We start from the raw sequence: 26809 nt of genomic DNA on the forward strand, positions 1-26809 counted from the left end.
GGTTGTTGTTATTAAATGCCATCAAGTCAGTCCTGACTCATAGTGACCCTGTATCAGCTTTCTAAGGAGCAACTGGTGGGTCTGAACCACGAACCTGTGGTTACCAGTCCAATGTTTATCCTACGGTACCACACCAGGAGTGCACCTATAGTAAGGAATTTAGCAGTGGGATGAGATAAAAGGGAAAGAACTATGTTTTCCCCTACCATTATTTGGGTCACCAAACTTTGGGATGCACAGGCTTGTGAAAATTTAGGCTTAGGCAACCTTCCCAATCTCGTCTCCACTTCTTGCTAACACACACCCTTTACTACTACAGTCAAGAGTCTCTGGGTGATAGTAATACATTCAGCTGCTAACCAAAGGTTTGAGGTTCACATCCTCCCCGAAGCACCTCAAAAGAAAGATCTGGTAATCTACTTCTGAAAAGTCAGCCATTGAAAATGCTGAGCGTGTGGATGGCATTTGAAGACATTATGTTAGGTGCAATAAGCCAATCACAAAAGGACAAATATTATATGGCCTCATATATAAAGGGAAAAGAAAAGGCAAATGTGTAAAGACCAAAGTTTATTAGTGGTTACCAGGAGTAGGATGGAGGGGAGAGGAGGAGGGAGTTAATAGTGATGGAAAAATCATATTGGTTAAGGGTAGGGCTGCACAATTGCTGTGAAGAATTTGTACACTTGTAAAAAGTTGAATTAGCAAAAGCTGTGTGATAGATATATTTATAATAATGATTAAAAAAAGAAAAAGTAGATGCTGAGGCTGCTTGTTTTGGGGTGCTATCCAGTTGGTTCTGACTCAGAGTGACCCTGTATAGGGACCCTCTATAGGGACCTTCTATGGGCACCCCATACAGTGACCCTGTATAGTGACTCCACACAGTGACCCCATATAGTGACCCTCTGTATGGACCCTGTATGTTGGCTATCTATAGGGAACATGTATAGTGACCCTCTATAGGTTCCTTGTATAGTGGCCCCATATAGTTACCCTCTATAGGGACCATCTATAGTAACCCTGTACAGTGACCCCACAGAGGGACTCCACAGAGGGACCCTGTAGAGGGACCCCATATAGGGACCTGTATAGTGACCGTCTTAGGGGCCCTCTATAGGGACCCTGTATAATGACCCTGTAACAGCAACCCTGTATAGGGCTTCTGGGGAACACCTGGTGGGTTTTACCCACTGACCTGTGGCTATCAGTCCAGTGTTTATTCTACAGCGCCACACCAGGACACCCTGAGACTGCTTTTGTACAATCAAAAAACACCTCATGGCATTTGTGTCCTTGGTTTGGAGGTATAGAATCAAGGTTTCATGGGACATGAAATTTGTTAATTCATCTAATAATGTGTAAAGTGTTTCTATTCTACCTCACAGTTCCTTGTCTGGTGCCCGCAGTCTTAAAAGTTTGTAAGTGCCCATCCAATGTATAACAATTGGGCTCTTTACCTGGAGCAACAGAGAAAGGAGGAGAACCAGGAATAGGAGAAGGAGATGGAATATGTGGTTAACTGCCTTCATGAACAGCTTCCTCCTTTGCCATGAGACCAGAACTGAATGGTGCCTGGCTCCCATTACTGACATTTTGACCAAAGATTCCACAGACAAATCCTAATCAAAAGGGGGCAAATACAGAACAGAATTTAAAATTCTTTCTGGTGCCATGGAGAACCCCTGACACTATTGCCCTGAGATAATCTGTAAACCTTAAACCAAAAACATCCTCTGAAGTCTTCTTAAAACTGAAAAATAGTTTAGCTTATGTCTGCCAGACAAAATGTCTGCCTTGAGCATTCTGCTTTTCTAAGAGCATCTATATGGGAGCAAGGACTCCTGGTGTGATGCTGTGGGTTAATGCGCCAGACTGCAAAGCCGTTTGAACTGAAAGGTCGGCAGTTCAAGCTCACCAGCTGCCCCTTGGAAACCCTAAACAGGGTCGCTATGGGTCGGAATCGACTTTACGGCATTTCACAACAACAACATATGGGAACAAATTGACAACAGAAACTAGAAAGATTCAATGGGAACCTTAGGAAGCAATGGGTTTATGTTAATGAGGGAGGAACAACTCTGAGAGGGAGTCTGAGAATGATTGTACAACTCAAAAAATGTAGTCAATGTCATTAAGCTGTACATGTAAAAACTGCCTAAAAGAAAATTCTCTGAGCGCATTCCTACTTTGACACACATGGGTTGTGAGTTGGAATTGACTTCACAGGACCTTGTTTCTGGTTGCTGCTTCCGTCAAACTTAACTTTTTATTAGTTACCATTTCCTGCTCCATCTTTCTCACCCCCAAGCTGCCCATGTTGTTGCCAAACTCAGTGGAAATATTACTTTCCCCTGAAACTTTTGTTACCCTCCACCCCCAACTGCAAGTAACACCTTGGGAATTTTTAATTCCAGATGTTGCATCTGTGTCTTCTTCACGGCCCCTTGACGCTACCATCTGAAAGACCATCTACTGGCTGCGCACACCAGGAAACAGAGATGAGAATTGGTCCCCAGCTGGTGGAAAAGAACAGGGGATGGAGGCCAGGAGATGGGGGTGCTTCCCCTTCCCCCTTTTCCCCAGCCCTGTCCTTCTTCCTCCTCCTGCCACTGGGTGAGTGCTCTAACTCCCAACCTGTGATTCTCACACTTTCTGGCTCAGTTTTCCCTGCTGTAATATGATGGTGGGAGGTAGATTGTGGTTGAGCTTGGTTTTCTTTCCAGCTCTGACATTTCCAACAAATCGATGCAAGCTGAGGGACTGAGTTTGAGGGGCTCAGTGCTGGAAGGGCTAAATGCACACAGATTCTGGGGGCCAATGGAAATAGGGAAAGAGGGATGGTTTGAGGGGCAGCTGGTAGAAGAGTTGGAATCAAATGACCTAGACTATTTGACCTTAAGAAAGAAGAAATGGAGTCTCAGTTTCTTCACCTGTAAAATGGGTACATTAATATACGCCTCAGACTCCTGGTGTGGCGCTCCTGGTGTGGATCAGCACTCGACTGGGAACTACGAGGTTGGCAGTTCAAATTCACTAGCTGCTCCTTGGAAACCCTATACAGCAAGGGTTGTTGTTGTTATGTGCCGTGGAGTCGGTTCCGACTTATAGCAACCCAGGATAGCGTTTCTGAGGCTGTAAATCTTTACGGGAGCAGAAAGCCTCATCTTTCTCCCATGGAACAGCTGGTAGTTTCAAACTGCTGACCGTGAGATTAGCAACCAGATTCGTAACCACTCCACTACCAGAGCTCCTTATATAGCAAGGGTAGGGAACCTTTTTTCTGCCAAAATTTATCATTTATAATTCATAGGCCATACAAAATGATCAACTTAAAAATAAGCCTGCTAATTTTTAATTAACATTTAATTAACTCATCCCTGTTGGAGGAGAATGTTGAAAGTGCCATGGGCTGCCAAAAGAACCAACAGATCTGTGTTGGAAAAAGTGCAGCCAGAGTGCTCCTTGGAGGCCAGGATGGCCAAACTTTGTCCCTCTTACTTCGGACATATTGTCAGGAGAGACCAGTCACTGGAGAAGGATATCATGCTATTTTAGTTTAATAAAGGCTTCTATAATTTTGGAGCAATACTTTCTGACTTGCTCTCATGTATAAAATCACAAATGAAAGATTCATGCAGTCAAATCATGAATGAATTAATCACAAAGCCAATCTACACATTTAAAGAGGAGCTACTGAGCATCTGAAGTCCTGGTGTGGCGCAGTAGGATATGCACTGGTCTTCTAACCACAGGTCAGCAGTTCAAACCCACCAGTCACTCCTCAGAAACCCTATACAGGGTCGCTGTGAATCGGGACCGACTCGATGGCACTTCACAACAACAACAACAACAACAAGTGAGCATATGTTGAGTACCTGGCTCTGACCAGAGTACCCTACAGGACACGAGTGAAAAAGGCACAGCCACGTCACCAAGCAGAGGCCCTGAAACAGATCCTACAAGGAGCACATACAGAGTTTCCAGTCAATCCTCCCCAAGTAGAGAGCAGGAGGCTGGAAGGGTCAGTAGAGCTGGAATAACCAGGTTAGCCAGAGAGCAGTATCAGAATTAGGTTCATAGCCTGGAGATAAGACCATGAGAGACCCAGAGGTAAGGGAAGGCTGATGAGAAGGCACGTGGGGAAGGCACGTGGTGGAGAAGACACGTGGTGGAGAAGGCACGTGGTGGAGAAGACATGTGGTGGAGAAGACACGTGGTGGAGAAGACACGTGGTGGAGAAGACACGTGGTGGAGAAGACACGTGGTGGAGAAGACACATGGAAAAGACTGCAGGCCTGGGTTTTCTCCCGGAGGCACCAGCAGTTTTAGGGATTGAGCACTGGAGTGAGACAAGCAAATCTGTTTGAGCAGATCTTCCTGGGGTTACAGGTGGACCAGTGCAGGGGCTGATGGGGTCAGGCAGGGACTTTAGAAAAGGAAAGGTAGTAGAATCAAAGAGTGGGGATGATAGTGAGGACCATGGTGGGGACCTGTGTTCCTGGGGTCGGCAGGCTCTTCTCTTAGGGGCCAATGGTCTTCCTCACTCTGTTGCAGCCAGTGCCCTACAGCCCACTCCACTGCCCTTTCCAGGTAAGTGCCCCTGATCCCTCCACTCCTAGACACTCAGACCCTCAAGACATCAGGGAGGGACTGACCTCTAGATGCCTCCACTTCAAAGGGGTTGCTCTGGCCTTCCCCTCTCACACAAAGGAGAAGTCTCCCCAGAGCTTCAGGGCAAGGTGGGCATTCCCTAGGTTGAGTCCAGTGAGCCCCTTACTGCCAACTCAACCCTCTCCACAGAGCTGAGGCTGGTGGGGGGCCCGAGCCGCTGCCGGGGGCGCCTGGAGGTCCTGCATGGTGGCTCCTGGGGCAGCGTCTGTGATGATGACTGGGACGTGGTGGATGCCAATGTAGTGTGTCGCCAGCTGGGCTGTGGCCTGGCGCTGCCTGTGCCCCGGCCCCTAACCTTTGGTCAGGGCCGGGGACCCATCTTACTGGACAACGTGGAGTGCCGTGGGCAGGAAGCTGCTCTGAGTGAGTGTGGCAGCCGGGGCTGGGGCGTCCACAACTGCTTTCACTACGAGGATGTGGCTGTCCTGTGCAATGGTGAGCAGAGGGCTGAGTCCCAGGAGGGTGGACAGACTGGGGGATGCAGCAGGGCTGCAGATTAGACAGATGGAGGGACTTGCCCGTGGTAAGGCTGTTTCAGGCAGAAGAGCAGACCAAGGGCTGCACACTGCTACGGAAGAGCCCTGCTCTGGGTGTTCGTTTGTGACTTTAGGTTGAAAGAAAAGCAATATGGCTGCCTCCAAACCTAGCCTTCATGATCCCCACAGAGCCTTTTGCCTATTTTTAAACGAGGGTCATTGGAGGCCCCTGATCTTAAGCTCCACTTGGCATATTGAGCTGCAGGGCAAACTCTGAGAAGCTTTGATCTCCAGAGCAGAGATTCCAGGTTTCCGGAGAGTCACCTGGAGGGCTTGTTAAAACACAGACTGAGGCCCCTTCAGCAGAGATTTTTATTTTGTTTAAGTCTGGAGTGGGGTCTGGGAAGCGACATTTTCCCAGTGGTGCTGATGCTGCTTTAAGAACCTAAGGCATTAGAAACAGTCAGGACTCAGGGAGTCCCTCCTCTTCCGCCCCAGAGTTGCTGTATGTAGCCAGAGTCATAGGGGTCCATGGCCTTGCTCCTCACACACCCTATGGGTAATGAGACTGGAGACCAGAGTGATCCATGAATCTTTCTCCTACCCATCCGGCTTCCTTACCAGAGTTCTTGCCCACACAAGCCCCAACAAGGAAGCTGTTAACGAGTAGGGCTCTTCCCACCACCTCTCAAAATGGAAAAGGTAAGAGTGACTTACTTGCCTGGGTCTTTGGAGGCAGATACAGGGCAGTGGGAAGAGACAAATTAAAATGGGTGAGCGTGGTCATTCTCCCATCCCACTCTGACCCCCTATAGTTGTATCACAGTCTGGATAGAGAAATTGGGGTACAGTTATCCTGTGGGAGGTAAATAAAAATAAAGTAAGCACAAGGTTAATGAAAAAGAGAGGTGGGTGTTGGGAATGAGCAGAGTCCAAAATAATGGGATAGTCAGATATGCCCCTAAATGATAATGCTGTAGAAAAGGAAAAGTACTCCCAAAGAGGGACTGATTACCAGGCAAGGAAGGCTGGAGAAGAAAGAAGGGCCCAGCCATTAGATCAGGGAGAGCTTCAGGGAGAAAGAGCTGTTGAGTTGAACAGTGAGCAGTGAAAAGACTGATGAGGAAGCAGTTTATCCTAGACAAGGACATGGAGAGTTCCTTTTAGAAGGGATGCAATAAATTAATCTGTCCTGGGATCCCACAGGCCACCCCCAACCTGGACTGTCCCCTGGGTTTTAGGTCCTGGGGCACTGAGAACTGTGGGTATGTGGAGGGAGCGTCCTGGGTGAGTGGTTGGTTAGGCGCACGTTTGAGAGGGACGGGAGACGAAGCCCAGTGGGAGATAACCCCCGTCACCAGGTGAGGGCAGCGTGCGCCTGGTGGGGGGCGCGGACCCATGCCAGGGCCGAGTGGAGATCCTGCACAGCGGCCTCTGGGGCACTGTGTGTGACGACGACTGGGGGCTGCCGGACGCCGCAGTGGTCTGCCGCCAGTTGGGCTGCGGGGAGGCCCTGGGCGCCACCACCAACGCCTTCTTCGGCTACGGCACTGGTCACATCATGCTGGACAACGTGCATTGCGAAGGAGGCGAGTCGCGCCTAGCAACCTGCTTGAGCCTTGGCTGGGGCGTGCACAATTGCGGGCACCACGAGGACGCAGGCGTGCTCTGCGCAGGTGCGGGATCCAGGGGCGGGGCCGGAAGGGCGGGGCGGAGCCGGCAGGCGGGGTGGGGCGGGGGCTGCGGCGGTAGGAGGCGGAGTGAAGTCTGGGTGCGGAAGTGGGGCTTCTAGCTGCGCTAAAGCATCTCACAAAGTCAGCGTGAGTCGCAAGGTTGGCGGTTCGAATTCGCTATGAGTCGGAACCAACTCGACAGCACTTAACAACTACGTAAGACTTCTCGGTTTAGAACTGAGCTCTTAACCACCGTGCCATTAGGGTTCCTTGTTGTTGTGAAGTGCTGTCAAGTCGGTTCTGACCCATAAAGACCCTATATAGGGTTTCCGAGGAGCAGCTGGTGAGCTTGAACCCCCAACCTTGCAGTTCAAACGGCTTTACAGTCTGGTGCATTAACCCACAGTGCTACCCCAGGACCCCTAAGGTTCCTTCTTGTTGTTGTTGTTAAGTGCCATCGAGCTGGTACCAACTCATATGCACAACAGAACGAAACACTGCCTGGTCCTGGGCCAACCTCACAATTGTTGCCACGCTTAAGCCCATTGAAGCTGACACTTTGCCAATTGTTGTTGTTGTTGTTAAGCACCGTGGAGTCGGTTTTGATTCATAATGACCCTGCACAGGGTTTCCGAAGCTGTAAATCTTTACTGAAGCAGAAAGCCTCATTTTCTCCCGTGGAACAGTTGGTAGTTTCGAACTGACGACCTTGAGTTTAGCAGCCTGATTCTTAACCACCACGCTACCAGAGCTCCTTTGCCAGTTGTTGTTGTTGTTGTTGTTGTTGTTAAGTGCCTTCGACAAATCCATTCCGACCCATAGTGATCCTGTTTCCAAGGAGCGGCTGGTGAGTTTGAACCACCAACCTTGCAGTTCAAATGACTTTGCAGTCTGAGGCATTAGCTCACAGCACCACACTTTGCCAATTAGAAGTCCCTAAATTGTAGGGCAGGTATCTCCCCAAATTAGGATTGTTGTTAAATGCCTTTGAGTCAATCTACACGCACAGTCATCCTGTATAAGGTTTCCGAGGCTGTAAAACTTCATAGGAGCAGAAAGCATATCTTTCTCTAGAGGAAAAACCGGTGGATTCAAATAGCTGACCTTTCAGTTAGCAGCCCAACTCGTAACCTACTGTGCCACCGGGATTCCTTAAACAGGATTGTGGCTGTCTGTCTGTGTGCCGTGGAGTCGGTTCCGACTCATAGCGACCCTGCACAGGGTTTCCGAGGCTGTAAATCTTTATGGGAGCAGAATGCCTCATCTTTCTTCCGCAGAACAGCTGGTAGTTTTGAACTGCTGACCTTGCGGTTCAAAGCCCGAGTCGTAACCTCTACGCTACCAGAGCTCCTGTATATGGTTACTGGCCTATAATTTACTTTTAAAATATTTTTTGACCCTTTACTGAGCATAAATTTCAAAGTTGAGCAGGCCATCTGAGGCAAGGGTCTAGCCCAGGGTAGTAAAATCGGTTGTCTTATGCAGTGACCTTCTCATCCTCCCGTGACAGACTTTCGCTAAGGTGAGTTGACCAGATTGGCCTATGACCTTTCCCTTCTCTCCTGCTCTAGTACTGGGCCCCACTCCACTCACAGGACTGCCACCCTCGGCCACAAGCAAGGACTGGGTCTGGCACACAGAGCCATTGGGTAAGGAAGAACAGTGGTTGAGGGCCAGATGTGTGAGCCAGGGAATTGGGAAGGCTGCTCTGGTAAATGGAAATGCAGATCCAGGGGCCGAGGGACCTAACTAACACACCAGGCCAAAGTTTTGGATGGATGGGGAAAGATGTGGCTCAAGAACAGATGAACTAATGCAGCAAGGATGAAATTCACAGAGCTCTAAAAAATGGGGTGGGTAGTCAGCGAATTCTTTAAAAATTTGAAATAAAATTTGGGTTGGTGCTGAGATTGAAAGTGGAGAGGCCTTGTGAGAAAAGGGAGAAATGCGTTTGGAATTAGAACTGGAATGAAAATCGGGACTGAAATTAAGATAATGTCGGAATGAGGATTCGGTTCCTGCCACTAAGAACTCCAGCACAAATTAAGACAAACTGTAGACTCTAGACTTGAGGGTGAAATGTGGGGTGCGGGTAGGAGGCCCTGGGCCTCTTAGACAAGGTGACCTCCTCGGTCTCCGCAGCTACCGGAGCTGGTGCGCAGCCTTCCGGGGAGACCGCAGTGTTGACCACAAGCGCCTGGGCCGCGGACAAGAAAAGTAAGTGGCTGAGTCTGGGTGCCCCGGAGGGGGACGAGGGTCGGGCAGGGGCTTGACCGGCGCCAGCCGCCTCTCTGGCCGCGGGCCTGTGCGCCCCGCAGGCGGCCGGCTGCGGCTGGTGGGCGGCCCGGGCCCGTGCCGTGGCCGCGTGGAGGTGTTGCACGCCGGGGGCTGGGGCACCGTGTGCGACGATGACTGGGACTTCGCGGACGCGCGCGTGGCCTGCCGCGAGGCGGGTTGTGGGCCCGCGCTGGGCGCCACGGGTCTTGGCCACTTCGGCTATGGCCGCGGCCCGGTGCTGCTGGACAACGTGGGCTGCGCTGGCACTGAGGCCCGCCTGAGCGACTGCTTCCACCTGGGCTGGGGCCAGCACAACTGCGGCCATCACGAGGACGCCGGCGCACTCTGCGCAGGTGAGACACTCACTGCAGTAAGTGAGGGACTGGGAAAGGTTTTAGGAACGGGCGGGGCCGCGCGTGAGGACGCCCGCTCCGCAGAGGAAGGCGGAGTCCTAACCTCGGCACGCTCTGCGGCTGCGCAATATGGGGAGGCCCGAAAAGGGCGTTCCCTCTGCAGTACGAGAGTGGGGCGGGGCCTGGGGAGGATGCAAGCCTTGCAGCAGTGAGGGGCGGGGCGGTGCCTGAAGCCAAGCCCGAGAGATAAAGGTGTAACATCCGAGAAAGAGTGTATATAGGGGCGGGGCGGGGCTGTTCCTCATCCAGCTAAACTCCAAGTAGGCAAAGTGCATCTGAGTTCGGGAAGCTTCTGTTCTTTGGGAGGAGTCAAAGGAGCGGCACGACATTGTAAAATGCTTCCGTTCAGTGATACTGGAATTGAATCTTCACACTTACTCAGTACCCCTACCTCATATCTGTGACCACGACCAGCTGGCTCTCACTTCTGATCCAAGAGGTGGGGAGCAGCACATAATCCTTGAAATCCTTTCTGGCCCCAGAACAGGCTTCCCTGGGGAGGGCAGGAGGTGATGTGGCCCCAAGGAGCATGTTCCCCCATGTGACTGCCACTTTTTTCTCTCTCTCCTTATTGTGTCAGGCCCAGAGGATCTGGGACTACAAGTCCAGCAGGATGGTTCTGAGACCACCCATGTGCCCACGCCTCGGCCCAGGGACGGTAGGTGCCTATAGCCCCCAGGAGAGAGGTGGGGCATCAGAATAGGAAGGGCTTGAATTAAGGGAGGCTCAGCCGACTTCAGCCGACTTGCTCTGGTAGCGTAGTGGTTACGAGTCGGCTGTGAGCCCCAAGGTCAGCAGTTCAAAACTACCACTTGTTCCGTGGGAGAAAGATGAGGCTTTCTCCTCCCATAGAGTCTGAACTGACTTCATGGCACATAATAACAACAGCAGATTTGCACCAGGGCCTACCCTCTTGTTCTTTTGTGCCCATCTCAGCAAGTGTAGTGGTTATGAATCCGGCTATGAGCTGCAAGGTCAGCAGTTCGAAACTACCAGCGGTTCCGCGGGAGAAAGATGAGGCGGTCTGCTCCCTTAAAGATTTACAGCCTCAGAAATCCTGTGCAGGGTCACTATGAGTCGGAACCGACTCCACAGCACTTAACAACAACAACAACAGCCTGTATTATCAGAACATGGTGTCCAGAAAAAGGAGATGGGCTTTTTTAAGCCAAAGCAATCTAGAGGATTTTTAGAGGTGGGATCAATGAGAGAATTCAGTCTGTGGGGAAGGAGAGATGAAGTAGTAGGGGCAATGGAGACTTCCAAGGGACACAAAGAGTTTCCAACGAGCTGACCTGGCTTGCAATGCAGAGATTTCAAGCACCAGGCTAACAGCAGAGCAGGCATGAAGCACCCCACACATACTGAACACTCGGGCAAACCTTTGTACCATTTTTCTTGCAGTTCTGGGGATCTGATACAGGGCTGATGCCGTCCTACATTAGACGAATTTATCTGTCCTCTCCCAGCAGCTCTGAGGGCAGTGCCTTTTGCCTTTTGTGGTCTAGCATGGGAGCGGCCTGGCCTGGGCCAGCCCTTTCCAAGTCTGCACTTTCTCTCCCACAGGGCATCTCCGCCTGGTCAGCGGAGCCCATCGATGTGAGGGACGTGTTGAGCTCTTCCTAGGGCAGAGGTGGGGCACCGTCTGCGATGATGCCTGGGATCTTCGGGCAGCCCGTGTCCTGTGTCGCCAGCTGGGCTGTGGCCAGGCCCTAGCCGCCCCTGGTGAGGCCCACTTTGGCCCAGGCAGAGGCCCTATCCTCCTGGACAATGTCAAGTGTCATGGGGATGAGAGTGCCCTGCTACTCTGCTCTCATATCCGCTGGGATGCCCACAACTGTGACCACAGCGAGGATGCCAGTGTCCTGTGCCGGCTGTCCTAACCCAGTCGCTCTGTGGTCCACCTCTTCTGGGAGCTCTATGGCCTGCGCCTCCACCTCCAGGAAGCCCTCCTCCTGTGACACCTGCAGTTCACTGGGTCCATCTCCCCGGGCTGGAGAGAGAGCTTGCCCAGACTGTGTGTTCCTATGGGGGGAAGGGAGGGAGCCTGGCTCTATCCCCATCAACTTATGTGACCTCAGCCTGTCATCATGGGCACAGTTCAATGAAAGCTCCCAGGTTCTGCTCAAGCCAAAATGGAAAATGGGGAAAGGGAAGGGACCCCTAACTCTACTCTTTGGTGGGACTCTTTCCTCCTGAACTACGCCCAAGAGACTTAAGAACTCTCTGTAAAAGGGGAATCTCCATCTCTCTCACGGATCCTGGAACCCCCAAAATAGAAAGGCAGAGAGACCCACTGCTCTTACCTTAGACCACTAGGGGCTGCAAAGGAACCTGGGTCATGACCTTGCCCAGCTCTGTGAGGGGCCTGGGCTCAGATGGTGCTTTGGCTGGACAAAGGGACTGGGCTGGGGGGCGGGGGAGGGGAAGTGGTGGCAGCAAAGCAGGGACAGTGGCCTCTTCCTGCAGCTGAATCCATTGTCTCTGGTTTGTGCTGCCCCCACCAAAAAGTCTCCACTTTGCAGTAGCAAAATGGGGGCCTGTAGCCACCCATTCCTCAGTGCCAAGTCAATAAAGCATTGTACCTCCCTCCACACACACACACCTGTCTTGAAACAAGTCAGTGTTTGGGCTGAAGTGCATCCTATTGGCATCAGGAAAGGCTGGTTTGTACTCTCAGAGGGATTGGGGGTGGTGGTGGTGGTGGTGGTGGAATTTGGTTCATGAGCATCATCAGATCTCTGCAGGCCCTGCACATCCTGGAAATGCTAACTCATCGTGTGGGCCCCGGGAGGCCCTAGAGTGCCCCGTAATTATCTGCTCTTTCATTTCACGCACCCAGTCCTGCTCAAATCAGTGGTCGACTGTGGAGCCACCAACCTCAGCTCTGTCTTCCTTTCCTGTGGTTGCTGTAAGAAATCACCACAAACTCAGTGGCTTAAACCAGATGTATTATCATGCATTTCTCCAGGTCCACAGTTGGAAATGGGCCTCCCTAGGCTAAATTCAAGGTGTCAGCAAGATGCTCCCTTCTGGGAGCTTTAGGGAAGAATCTATGTCCTTGTCCTTCCAGCTTTTAGAGACTCTTTCCTTGGCTCTTGGCCTCCGCGCTCCAGCCTTGAGTGCGGACTTCACATCACCTGCCCTACCATTCTGTCTCCGTCTTCCATCTTAAAGCCCCTGGAGATTACATTAAGGAACCTTAGTGGCACCTTGGGCTAAGCATTGGGCTGGTAATAGAAAGGTCTCTGGTTCAAACCTACCATCTGGAAAAAGATACAGCAGTCTGCTCCCAGAAAGATTTATAGACTCAGAAACACTAGCTAGAGAGCAGTTGAACTTTGTCCTGTAGGGTTGCTATGAGTCGGGAGCGACTCGATGGCAAGTGGGTTGGGTTTGGTTTTGGTGACTACACTGGACCCACCTGGGTAATCTAGGATAATCTCCCATTCCAAGGTCCTAATTCACATCTTGCAAAATCACTCTAACCACAGAAGGTAACATATTCACAGGGATTAAAGCTGTTTAGGTCCTGGCTCCCAGTCATGGACTAAGGTGGACACTTTATCTCCATCTGCCAGGGAACTCTTTGAGACCCACTGTTACTAGGGAGACTAGGGCTAGAGGAATGTTGTTGTTGTTGTTGTTTAGACCACCAAGTTGATTCTGACTCACAGTGACTCTGTATAGGGTTTCCAACGAGCAGCTGGTGGATTTGAACTTCTGACCTTGTGGGTCACAGTCCAATGCTGATCCTACAGTGCCACACCAGAAGCCCAAGACTGGAAGAATAGAAGGTGTGAAAGTGCCTAAGGATACAGGGAGTTGTTTCTCTGCTATTCATAGAGTTTTCAGTGACTAGTGATTCGGAGCTCTGGTAGCGTAGTGGTTACGAATCGGGTGCAAACCGCAAAATCAGTAATTTCAGCAGTTCGAAACTACCAGCCGCTCCGCGGGAGAAAGATGAGGTGTTCTGCTCCCGTAAAGATTAACAGCCTCAGAAACACTGTGCAGGGTCACTATGAGTCGGAACCGACTCCACGACACATAACAACAACAACAACAACAGTGATTCGGAAGTAGTTTGTCACTCTTTCTTCCTAGTCTGTCTTTGTCTGGAAGCTGATCTGAAACCTATCCACCATGGGTGACCCTGCCGGTTATTTAAAATACCGGTGGCATAGCCCTCAGAATCACAGCAACTCAAGCCACCACAGCACGACAGACAGATGAAGAAAAACGTGGCATAAGAATTGGAAGAAGACACATTAACAACCTGCAATATGCAGATGATACAACCTTTCTTGCTGAAAATGAAGAGGACTTGAAACATTTACTGATGAAGATCAAAGAGCACAGCCTTCAGTATGGGTTGCATCTCAATGTCAGGAAAACAAAAATCCTCACCACTGGACCAATAAACACCATTCTTATCAACAGAGAAAAGATTGAAGTTGTCAAGGACTTCATTCTTCTTGGATCAACTATCAGCTATCAAGAGATCAGACAACGTATTGCATTGGGCAAATCTGCTGCACAGGAACTTTTTAAAGTGTTGAAGAGCAGAGATGTCAGCTTGAGGACTAAGGTGCGCCTGACCCAGGCCATGGTATTTTCAATAACCTCATATGGATGCGAAAGCTGGACAGTGAATAAGGAAGATCATAGAAGAATTGATGTCTTTGAGTTGTGGTGTTGGAGGAGAATACTGAAAGTGCCATGGACTGCCAAAAGAACCAATAGATCTGTTTTGGAAGAAGTGCAGCCAGAATGCTCCTTGGAGGCCAGGATGGCTAAGCTTCATCTCTCACACTCTGGACATATTGTCAGGAGGGAACAATCGCTGGAGAAGGATGTCATGCTGGGTAAGATGGAGCGTCAGAGAAAAAGAGGAAGACCCCCAACGAGATGGATCAGCCAGGTGGCATCATTGATGGCGTCAAGTGTGGCAGCAGTAATGAGGTTAGCCCAGGATCGGACATTGTTCATTCTGCTGTGCATGGGGTCGCTATGAGTCTGTTCCGACTCGATGGCACCTGACAACAACAACAACAGGGAGTTGGGCAGAGGTACTGGGGTCTTGTAGCCACCCTGCCACCCCAGAACATTCAACTCAGTGTATGGCCACAACCTCTCTACCATACACCCATTTCAGTGTGTCCCTCTGTTCACCAGTATCTCCAGTTCACCTCCTTCCTGGTACCGTAAGAAAGTACCATGAATTGGGTGACGTATGTATTGGTCCAGTGGTGAGGATTTTTGTTTTCTTCACATTGTGCAACCCATACTGAAGGCTGTTCCGGAGAATCATATGACCTAGCCTATGTGATGGAGACAGCCAGACTCCCAATTTTTCTCTGACCTGTGGGTTTACCTGAAACCTGTTTTCAATTCATTAGAAAGAGTGCTTCTGTTCACTGTTTTATTCAGGAAATTTTGGCTACCCCTCGGTGCACCAGGTTCCACTGGGTTTGGGAACATGAAGGTAAAGGAGACAGGGCTTTCGCCCTTGAGAGACACCACAGACTGATCTAGTGCTGACTTGAGTACCTGGCTATCTCCTGAAATCAACCTGTCCCACTTAGAACTTTGTTGCTTACCCCCAAACCTGAGTTTCCCTGTTTGGTAAGTAGCACTACCCAGTGCTGGCTTAAGTCCCAAACGTATTATCCTCAACAGCTTTCATCTCCAACCACTAATCCATTACTAAATCTTATTGATCCTTCCAAACCCTTCTTGAACCTGCCCATTTCTCTTCATACCTACATTTCTCAGTATGGCCTCTTCACTCTTTCCCTGACTTTGACACACTTTCCATACTTGAGCTACAGTGAGTTTTCTTGTGTTTACAATCAGACGCTGCTGCTCCCCTACCGTCTCCCCTCTACCATGGCTCCCCATTGTTCTTCACCTCCTTAGATCAATGTACAAGGTCCAGCACCAGATGCCTCTGCCTTTGCTTTCAAGCATCATCCCACACCATTTGCTGCTAGGATCTAGCCGGGCGGAACTACTTTCAGTTTCTTTAATGTCTGGGCTTTCTTCCCACGGGGCCTCTGCACATTCTGCCTAGAGCCCTCTCCCCTCCTTCCCTTTAGCCAACTCTGCTTTAGCCTCAAGTTGCAACTCTTGTTTCCTGCAGAAGGCCTTCATGAACAGCCACTTCCAGATCTGCAATAGCAGCGCCTGTCAAACCCCACCCTGCCTGTCATGAGACTGCTGACTTGCCTGTACCTGCCACTAGCCCAGGGGAGCTTGAAGAGTTGGAGGTTTATCTTTTGTGCTCAACTTTGTGCACAGGACCTTGTACATAGCAGGTGCTCTGATAATACAAGGGACCTTCAAAAAGTTCATAGAAACAGTCCATAAATTTTTTTAATTCCATTTTCCTATGAAAATTTTGAAGCCCCCTCATGTTTGTTTAGTGAATGGAGAACATGAGCAATTATTGTTTATGTTGAATTCATATTCAAATAGTGGCTTCATATTCAGCTGAGCACTGGACTGGACTGAGAGAACTGCAGAGCAAGAAGAGACCTATCCCAGGTTCCTGTTGGCATGGCATGGAGATTACCTTCAAGAGGAGCAGGCTGCTAGAAGTCATTGATCAAATAAATGGACAAGATAATTGGAGCTAGTGATTGGTGCTAGGAAGAAAGTAAGGCAGGAGATTGTGATAAGGAGTAGGGGGTGAGGGAAGACCCCCGAGGAAGTGAGGATTGTGATGAGCTGGTGCAGGTGGTGAGAAGCTAGCCAAGAAGAGGTCTGGGGAGGGCCAGATGCTCCGGTGAGGACTGAAGCAGGTCTGCAGAAGGACCAGAAACAAGAGTGTTGTGACTGGAACCAAGTGCTGAGTTGAGGTCAAAAAAGCTGTTCAAGGCCAGACCACATAAGGCCTAGGCCATAGGGCGATTGAGTGGACATTAAAAAACCAAACAAAACGCCCCCATTGAGTGACTTCGTAGCGAGCCTATAGGACAGGATAGAACTGCACCGTAGCATTTCTGAGGTGGTGAATCTTTATGGAGGCAAAGAAACCACCTCATCTTTCTCCCAAGGAGCGGCTGGTGGATTTGAACCACCAATCTGCCCGTTAGCAGTCCGATGCTTATCCCACAGCACCATCAGCAATGTAAGTATCCCAAATGTCAGCCTTGTAAAGATGCCCCATATTTTTCAACTTGCTGAGTACAGTTTGCCTTTTAAGATTTAATTGAAAACCCCCAGCCAGGTATCTCCCATTAAGGTGAGGGACACAGCACCCTTACCACATTCCTCAGAAATACTTAGGGAGCTTAGAATCTGCCAAACACCCCTAATTTCTGCTGGTTTCTAAATTTCCAATCAGCTTTGGCCTCCTCTACAGCCCTCTTCTTTCCTGATCACTAACTAACCCTACCACGAATCCCAACCTGGGTGTGTAGCACACTTGGTAGATGATTGGGAGCAAATGGCCAATAACTGAAAATGGAAAATTAGATATCTCTGCTTTTAAAAGGCTTGAGTATATTCACACACACATCACCACACATGTCAAGTGTCAAGACCCACCATGGCACCTACAACCTCCTTTCTTCTTAGCATGGATAACTCTCGGACCCCACATCCTTGCTCATTTCTTTCTTCTTAAAATAGTTGCTTGTGGTTGTTGCTATGGTTGTATGCCCTTGAGTTGGTTCCAGGTCACAGCGAGGCTTTCCAAGCAGCAGTTGGTGGGTTTGAACTGCCAACCTTGCTGTTAGCAGCACAGTGCTTATCCTACAGTGCCACACCAGGACTATGTTGTTGTTAAGTGCTGTCAAGTTGGTTCCAACTCATAGTGACCCTGTATAGGGTTTACAAGAGCAGCTGGTGGATTTGAATCACTGACCTTGTGGTTACCATTCTAGTGCTTATCCTACAGCGACATACCAGGGCTCATATAGAGTTCATTGCTTTGCAGTATCTTCAGAGTTGAGCAATGATCACCATAATTCTAGAACATTTCTTCATCCCCAAAAGAAATCCCATAAATATTAGGAAGTCAGTCCGATTCTCTTCTCTCTCTAGGCCCTGTTGCTGTTAAATGCCTTCAAATTGGTACTGACTCGTGGGGTGGTAGTGGTGGTGATATGCCGTGGAGTCGGTTCCGACTTATAGCAACACTGCATAGGGTTTCCGAGGCTGTAAATCTTTGCAGGAACAGAAAGCCTCATCTTTCTCTCATGGAACAGCTGGTAGTTTTGAACTGCCGACCTTGAGGTTAACAGCCCGATTCATAACCAGTACGCTACCAGAGCTCCTTTTCTGATTCATAGTGACCCTTTATAAGGTTTCCGAGCAGCTGCTGGTGGGTTTACCAACCTTGCAGTTAGCAGTCCAGTGCTTATCCTACAACACCACATCAGGAGTTCACAAACACTAATTTACATCTGTCCCTATGGAGTTGCCTATTCTGGACATTTCATAGAAATGTAATCATACAATATGTGGTCTTTTGTGTCTGGCTTCTTCCACATAACGTAACGTTTTCAAAATTATTGTTTGTTAGGGATTGAGTTGTGTTACCCCAGAATATGTGTTGTAAATCCTACTATGTTGTTAAGCGCCATCGAGTCAATTCTGACTCATAGTGACCCTGTATAGGGTTTCTGAGGAGCAGCTGGTGGGTTTGAACTGCTGACCTGTGGTTCTCAGTCCAGTGCTGTTACGTGCTGTTGAGTTGATTCTGACTCATTGTGACCCTATACAGGGCTTCTGAGGAGTGGCTGGAAAGCTTGAACCCCCAACCTTACTGTCAGTCCAGCACCATATCAGTGCTCCTACAATACCTGTGGTTATAATCCCAATTGGGAACACAAGTTTTTCTTTGTCATGTTAACGAGGCAGTATTAGTGTAGGATGTATTCTACTTCAATGTCTTTCCCTATGTACAAGAGCAGATTAAGCAAGCAGCAAAAAAATAAACAAATAAAGGAAAGCAAAGCAACCCAGATGGGGGAAGATGAGCTCTCTAAGGAACCAAGAAACAGAAGCTAAAACAACACAAGGACCTTCCCGAGAATTAACTCAGAAAGCCTTCCCTCAGAACTGGCCCCGGAACTCAGACTTCCAGCCTTCTAAACTGAGACAATCCCTGTCTGTATGTTAAAGACACCTACTTGGGGCATTTCTGTCATAGCACAGCTGGTGGCTGTGTGCCATGGAGTCCATTCCAAACCACAGCGACCCTGTAGAGGGTTTCTGAGCCTGTAAATTTTTACAGGAGCAGAAAGCCTCATCTCTCTCCCACAGAGCAGCTGGTAGATTCGAACTACTGACTTTGTGGTTAGCAGCCCAGCTCATAACCCACTATGCTATCTTATAGCATCACTAGATAACAAAAACACTGTCTCGGCATACGTCAGCATTTCTGTCCTTTTTATGGCCAAAGAACACCATTTTGTTTATTCATTTATCAGTCGGTGGGCACTTTTGGGCTGTTATGAGTAATGTGCTCTGAATATTCCTATATAAGATTTTGTGTGAATATATGTTTTCAGATCTCTTGGGTATATTACCTATTTGTGAAACATGCAACCAACAACAACAACAGAGGAACTCGATGTTTAACTTTTTAAGGAATTGCCAAACTGCCTTCCATAATGTCTGTTCTATATTACATTTCCACTAGCAACGAGTGAAAGTTCCAAAACATTTCTCCACATCCTTGCCAACAATTGTTGTTATTGTTGTTGTTGTCAGGTGCCATCGAGTCAGAACCGACTCATAGCGACCCCATGCACAGCAGAACGAAACAATGTCCGATCCTGGGCCAACCTCACTACTGCCGCCACACTTGATGCCATCAATGATGCCACCTGGCTGATCCATCTCGTTGGGGGTCTTCCTCTTTTTATCTGACCCTCCATCTTATCCAGCATGACATCCTTCTCCAGCGACTGTTCCCTCCTGACAGTATGTCCAAAGTATGAGAGATGAAGCTTAGCCATCTTGGGCTCCAAGGAGCATTCTGGCTGCACTTCTTCCAAAACAGATCTATTGGTTCTTTTGGCAGTCTATGGCACTTTCGGTATTCTCCTCCAACACCACAACTCAAAGGCATCAATTCTTCTACGATCTTCCTTATTCACTGTTCAGCTTTCGCATCCATATGAGGTTATTGAAAATACCATGGCTTGGGTCAGGCGCACCTTAGTCCTCAAGCTGACATCTCTGCTCTTCAACACTTTAAAAGGTTCCTGTGCAGCAGATTTGCCCAATGCAAGAAAAAAAAAAATTGTTAGTATCTATCTTTTTTATTATGTCATTCTAGAGGAGGGTGGAGAGTCTTGGTGTGACACTGCAAGATAAGCACTGGACTGTTAATCAAAAGATCAGTGATTCAAACCCACAGCCACTCCTTGGAAACCCTATACAGGGTGACTACGAGTCTGAACTGACTAGCCAACACTTACCAAGGAAAGAGGAGAGTGAAAGGAACGCTCCGGGTATAACAGTTAAACAGTCAACTGTCAACTGTAAGGTTGTTGCATTGAGCCCATCTAGGGCCTAATGGCACTGTAGGATAAGCATTGGACTGCTTGCTAAAAGGCCAGAAGTTCAAATCTTCCAGCTACTCTACGGGAGAAAGAGAAGGCCATCTGCTTCCTTAATAATTCACAGCCTCAGAAACTATACAGGGTCACTACGAGGCAGATTAGAGTCAATGGCAGTAGGTACGGGACTACAAGGAAGAAAGACCTGGCTATCTGCTTCCTTAAATATTACAGGGAAAAAAAAAAAAAAAGCCATTTCTATTCTATTCTATCATATGGGGTCACCAAAAGTAGATAATTCCATGGCATTTCTCCAATCCCTAATGACTAATAATGTTGAACATCTTTTCATGTGCTCATTGGCCATTTATATATCTTTTTTGGATAAATGTCTATTCAAATTCTTCGCCCATTTTAATACTGAGTTCCTGCTCATTTCTTATGCATAACTAGCTGTCAGGTCTAGAGTGTAGCCTTGAGGCATTCTAAAATTGTCATTTTGTTTGAATATCAAAGCTGTCTCTTAATTCGAATTCCACAGTCTATGAAACTAAGTTTTGCTTCCCCTCGCACTGTCAATACCAAGCCAAAAGAGCACTGGTGGCACTGCAGGATAAGCACTGGACTGCTAGCCACAAGATCTGCAACTCTGCTCCCTTAAAGATTTACAAGGTTTAGAGACCATCTCAAGACACTAATGACAGAAGACAAAAATGGGTGTCAGAAGAGACTCTGAAACTTGCTGTCCATTGTAGAGATGCTAAAGTGAATGGAAGAAATGAGGAAGTCGAAGAGCTCAACAGAAAATTTCAAAGGGCAGCTCTCAAGAAGACAAAATCAAGTACTATAATAAAATGTGCTAAGTCCTGGAAACCAAAAGGGAGGAACATGTTCAGCATTTCTCAAGGTGAAGGAACTGAAGAAAAAAATTCAAGCCTCTGGTTTAATGCTAAAGGATTCCATGGGCAAAATATTGAATGATGCAAAAAGCATCAAAAAAACATGGAAGGTGTACATAAAATCACTGTACCAAAAAGAAATGGTCAGTGTGCAACCATTTCAAGGTTGAACATATGATCAAGAACTGATGGTACCGAAGGAAGAAGTCCAAGCTGCACTGAAGGCATTGGCAAAAAACAAGTCTCTAGGAATTGATGGAATACAAATTGAAATCTTTCAACAAACTGAGGCACTTACTCATGTATGCCAAAAAATTGGGATGAGATCTGATTGGAAGAGATCCATATTTATGCCCATTCTAATGCCCCTTCCAAAGAAAGAGGACCCAATAGAATGCAGAAATATTCGAACAATATCATTAATATCACATGCAAGTAAAATTTTATTGACGATAATTCAAAAACAACTGCAACAGTACATCGACAGGAAACTGCCAGAAACTCAAGCTAGATTCAGAAGAGGATATGGAACTAGGGGTATCATTGCTGATGTCAGATCGATCTTGGCTGAACTCAGAAGATACCAGAAAGATGTTTATCTGTGCTGTATTAATTGTGCAAAGACTTCCAACTGTGTGGCTCATGATAAGCTGTGAATGACATTGTGAAGAATGGGTATTCCATAACATTTAATTGTGCTCAAGAGTAACCTGTACATAGACCAAGAGGCAGTCGTTTGAACTGACCAAGGGAATACTAAATGGTTTAAAATCAGGAAAGCTGTGCACTAGGGCTGTATTCTTTCACCATACTTATTCAATCTGTATGCTGAGCAAATAATCCGAGAAGCTGGATTATATGAAGAAGAGCATGGCATCAGGATTGGAGGAAGACTCAGTAACAACCTGCGATATACAGATGAGTCAACCTTGCTTGCTGAAAGTGAAGAGGACTTAAAATATTTACTGATGAAGATCAAGGACCACAGACTTCAGTATGGATTGTACCTCAGTGTAAAGAAGCAAAAATCCTCAAACTGGACTAATAAATACCATCACAATTAATGGAGAAAAGATTGAAGTTGTTAAATACTTCATTTTGCTTGCATCTACGATCAACACTCCTGGAAGCAGCAGTCAAGAAATCAAACAATGTATTACTGCCCAAGACCTCTTTAAAGTGTTTAAGAGCAAAGACATAAGTTTGAGGACTAAGGTACACCTGACCCAAGTCGTGGCATTTTCAATAACCTCATGTGAAAGTTGGACAATGAATAAGGAAGACCTTAGAAGAATTGATGCATTTGAGTCATGGTGTTGGAGAAGAATATTGAAAGTACCCTAGACTGCCAGAAGAACAAACAAATCTGTGTTGAAAGAAGTACAGCCAGAATGCTCCTAAGAAGCCAGAAGGAGGATACTTCATCTCTCAAACTTCAGACACATATTACCAGAATAGACCAATCCATGGAAAAGGACATTATGCTTGGTAAAGTGAAGGATCAGCAAAAAGAGGAAATCCCCAAACGAGATGGAGTGGCACAGAGGCAGAAGAAATGGGTTTAAGCATAACAATTGTAGAATGGTGCAGGACAGGACAGGGTTGGGCTTTGTTGTACATGAGATCACTATGAATCAGAGCTGAGTCAAAGATGCCTAACAACAAAGATTGACAGCCACGGGAAACCCTACACAGGGTGGCTGTAAGTCTGAACTAACTGGATGATACCTCACAACAGCACCACAAATCAAAGAGATGGAAGCGAAATCGATCTTTGATTTTATAGATGAGGCAGCTGAGAGGTTAAGGGATTAACCAGGGTCACATAGCTAGTAAATTCGGGAAATTCCCATTCAAGATTGTCAGACTCCAAAGCTATGTGCTCTTTCTACTAATTCATACTGTGAGTAGATTCCAACACATAGCAACCCTGTCTAGGGTTTCTGAGGCGTGGCTGGTGTGTTTGAACCTCCAACTCTGAGGTTCAAAACTACCATGGGGACCAGTGCTTATCCTACAGCCCCACACACAAGGTTGGCAGTTCAAACCCACCAACTGCTCCTGGGAAACCCCATACAGGGTCGCTCTGAGTCAGAACCAATGGCACAGTTAAGTGTTCTTATTATCGTGTTATTGTTAGGTGTCCTTGACTCATATACAACGTAAGGAAACACTACACCATCCTCACAATTTTTCTTGTTTGAACCCACTGTTGCAGCCATTGTGTCTGAAGGTACCTTCTGATAACATGTCTAAAGGGCGTGAGATAGTCTCAACAGCCTCCCTTCTTAAGACACCTTCTAGGCGTACATTTGTACATTTCCAAGGCTCTGGTAGCATAGTGGTTACGAATTGGGCTGCTAACCTCAGGGTCAGCAGTTCGAAACTACCAGCTGTTCCGCGGTAGACAGATGAGGCTTTCTACTCCCGTAAAGATTTACAGCCTCGGAAACCCTGTGCTATGAGTCGGAACCGACTCCACGGCACATAATAACAACCATTCAAGTGCATCAATCCCTTCCCTTCTTTAATCTTTATTTGATTCTTTACTCATTGCCCGGCTTTGGCCTATAAAGTCACTGAAAATACTACTACGGCCTGGGTCAGGTTCACCTCAGTCCTCAAAAGTGACATCTTTGCTCTTTGACACTTTAAAGAGATCTTTTGCAGCCGACCTCTTTGATTCTCTACAATACACAAAGGAAAGAGAGCCAGAGAAAGGCTGTTTTCCCGGAACACACAAAACGATGCAGGTGCTGAGACTCTCATATCTGTTCTGAAATCACCCCTCGCCCACCCCACCCCCAACACCGCGGCGCGGGCTGGGGAGGACGGGGTGTGGCACGGCCCTTTCGGTCGGTTTGCGCCAGCTTGCTGAGTCACAGAACCCGCGCTGCGGCAAGGAAAGAAGGGGAAATTGAATCCCCGCCCCTGGCTCCGCAGCAGCCTTCTGATTGGAGAGGCTAGGACTGGTTCAGCCCATCACAGCAGGCTGCAGAGCGAGGGTGGGCGGGGCCAAGGGCAAAGGAAGGCGGCCCCTCCTTTGCTCAAATCACCCGATCCCCGCCGCGCCCCTGGAGACCTTTGGGGGCGTCCGGGGCGGGGCCGGCGGGACTGCTGGGGGATGCCTGGGGCGCGTAGCACTGGTGGGGGCTCTGCTGGGATCCGAGACCGTGGTGAAGCCCTTGTTTTTTTCAGTCTGTCAGGCCACTTGCAGTTTAGGAAAAGCGTTTGACCCGACAAATGCTGCTGGAATCTTGGCCTTTTGTTTTCAGCGGGAACGATTAGCCCAGAAAGTCCCTTTTAAATGGAAAGTCCCCTTTAAAACAGGGATTAGAGAGGGGCGGGCCCGCTGAAAACACACTAGGTATAGTTGAACCCCATCTAGATAAAAAGGCTCCAAAGCAAGGCCTGGGATTCAGGGTCACACTGAGTATGTGACCCTGAGGATTTAGGAGAAAAAGACCCCGAATTAAAATCATTTTACAGAGACCATTTTATTAAGTTATAGCCAAGACAAAGGCAAATCATTTCAGATGAGAGCATCCATCTGTGTGCCACCAGAAGGGTTCACAGCCACGTGGCTGATTATAGATCACAAAGAAAATAGGTTCCCAAATCATGATTGGCACCAAATCGATTCAGGACTATGGAAACAGTAAGGGGAGCATGATTCCTATATATATTCTATTGCAGATTAGAGAAGTTTACAGGATTGGCTCTGGGCCCTCTAAACACCTTTGTCTAGCTGTGACTTCTGATCTTTTAGCCCTGGTGTCCCAATTGTCCATTAAAGGGAGGTCCAGGCAAGTCCCCGAGGGCAAGGCTGCCTAAACTGGCTAGGGGAGTTCTAATCTGCTTTCAAATATGCTCTGCCTGAGGGAAAACCTTTTTACATTCCTGGTTTATGGTCAGAAAGAGAAATTGATGTAGGCAGAATGTATGTCAAGACTCAAAAATGGATTTAGGCCACTGTAAAGCAGCTTTCTGAAAACCAAGTGTTTAAGACTCTAATACAGGAAGTAGGTAAGGTGGGGTCCAGTGGCCTCCATCTCAGCATGACTGAGTGTTCGTCTTGCCTCCTCTCCAACTCACAGATGAGACCTGAAGCTTGCCTTCCACCCTAGCCTTGCCTCTTTCCCTACCCTATTATCCAGCCCCTGTGTCTCCTGTTTCTTGGTTGGTGAGCTTTTGTGGTGTTCTCAGACTCCTTGCAGGCTTTCTTCCTCTCCTACTCACTCAGCTACTCAGCAAATATTTGAGCCCCTACCTTGCACCAAGAGCCCTGGTATGGCACTGTGGGATAAACCACTAGACTGAAAGGTCAGTTTGAACCACAAGATTGGCGGTTCAATCGCATCAGCCTCTCCTTGGAAACCCTTTATAGGGTCACTATGAGTTGGAACCTATTCGATGGCACTTAACAACAACCTTGTTCTAGGCAGGAGTGGATCCTGCTCTTATAGACAGACCAAAGCTTCCATCCAACCTGATGAGAACTATGATGAAGAATGATGTAGGAAAACAGGAGGAAGTCACAGGAGCCTTTAGTCTCTTGGGTTTCAGTAAAAACCTTCTTCAGGTTTTTTACTGAAAGTTTATTGCAATGGGGCTTGCCCAAAAGGAGGGGGAGGAGGGTGGGGAACATGCAGGAGACACAGGAACACGATGACATGGCCAGAGCCACAGCTTCGGAAGTGGGGAGATGATGGCAAAAAAAAAACAAGACCAGGGACTGAACGACAAGAAAGATGTTGTTATGTGCCGTCCAGTCGGTTCTAACCCATAGCGACCCTCTATAGGGTTTCCAAGGAGCATCTGGTGAGCTTAAACTGCCAACCTTGCAGTTCAAACTGACTTTGCAGTCCAGTGCATTAACCCACAGCGCCACACCAGGACTCCAACAACAAAGATAGTAGGGCAAAAATGACAGGAAGCAGAGAGAATCCGATTTGTAGATGGCTGCAGTAGTACAGGGGCTAGATGATGGTAAGGAGCTCTGGTAGCGTAGTGGTTACGAGTCAGGCTGCTAACCTCAAGTCAGAAGCTCGAAACTACCAGCTGTTCCATGGGAGAAAGATGAGGCTTGCTGCTCCCGTCTGGACTGTGTTGGTGGTAGGTAGTGGGAGGGATGATGAGCAGAAGATGAACTGCTGGCTGTCCAAAAAGGGCTCTAACTCAGAAGTCTTAGAGTGTAGCTCCCTTGCTGGGACCCCATTATTCACTCAACAAATATTTGACCACTATTCTGGGTCAGAAAACGATATCCAGTATCCCAGCCAGGGGGTGATGTCTGCAGAGAAGTTGGTCCCATAGTGCCCAGTGTTTGGGCACTAACCTGAGTTCCCATTCCTTTGTCCCCAAGGCTCCTCTTCTCATTTTGCTGCCAGCCAGACTTGCAGTTAGAGGAACTGATGCTGAGAGAAGAAACTGGCCTGCCTAAGGTCACCCACCCTGAGCTAGAGCCAGACCTGGAACCCAGGCATCCAGGCTCCACTGGCTTTTCCTCTTGCTACTGTTTGGTTGTCCATCCTGGGATTGTGTCATTCAGCCCCTCCATCACTATCGGTGGGAGGAGAAATGGCAGACAGAGGAGCGCCTGCTCCCCCCTTGCCTGAGTCGGCTCCAGCTCAAGATTGCTTTATTATTAGTAACAGCCAAAGTCTGTGCAGGGGTTTGCAGCTCCCAGCTTGCCAGAGGACTCTGTGTGTCTCCTGTGATCCACCTGCACACACTGGGAAGTGAAAATGATTACCACTGTTTTACAAGTGGGGTCGGGGTGATGCAGTGGTTAAACGCTTGGCTTCTAACCAAAAGGTGGATGATTTGAACCTACCAGTCACTCTGCAGAAGAAAGATGTGGCAATCTACAGTAGTAAA

General features: G+C 48.2%; 1 protein-coding gene across 1 annotated transcript; it reads left to right on the top strand.

The window, feature by feature from the left end:
• The first annotated feature begins 2417 nt into the window (after positions 1-2417).
• Positions 2418-11396, top strand: SRCRB4D (scavenger receptor cysteine rich domain containing, group B (4 domains)). The gene is made up of 10 exons (XM_006859831.1): positions 2418-2616; positions 4558-4593; positions 4804-5109; positions 5775-5852; positions 6512-6826; positions 8395-8472; positions 8966-9040; positions 9142-9453; positions 10094-10171; positions 11080-11396. Exons 1-10 carry the CDS (start codon positions 2418-2420, stop codon positions 11394-11396), a joined length of 1794 nt encoding a protein of 597 aa, XP_006859893.1.
• Positions 11397-26809: the final 15413 nt, after the last annotated feature.

Source organism: Chrysochloris asiatica, unplaced genomic scaffold (genome assembly GCF_000296735.1).
Source record: "Chrysochloris asiatica unplaced genomic scaffold, ChrAsi1.0 scaffold00034, whole genome shotgun sequence".
NCBI lineage: Eukaryota > Metazoa > Chordata > Mammalia > Afrosoricida > Chrysochloridae > Chrysochloris > Chrysochloris asiatica.

Excerpts from the sequence above, each read along its gene's own strand:
- SRCRB4D (XM_006859831.1), top strand. The coding sequence starts at position 2,418 with ATGTTGCATCTGTGTCTTCTTCACGGCCCCTTGACGCTACCATCTGAA. Across the intron at positions 2,617-4,557 it reads CTTCCTCCTCCTGCCACTGG|CCAGTGCCCTACAGCCCACT; the intron begins GTGAGTGCTCTA and ends ACTCTGTTGCAG. Across the intron at positions 9,454-10,093 it reads CGCCGGCGCACTCTGCGCAG|GCCCAGAGGATCTGGGACTA; the intron begins GTGAGACACTCA and ends TTATTGTGTCAG.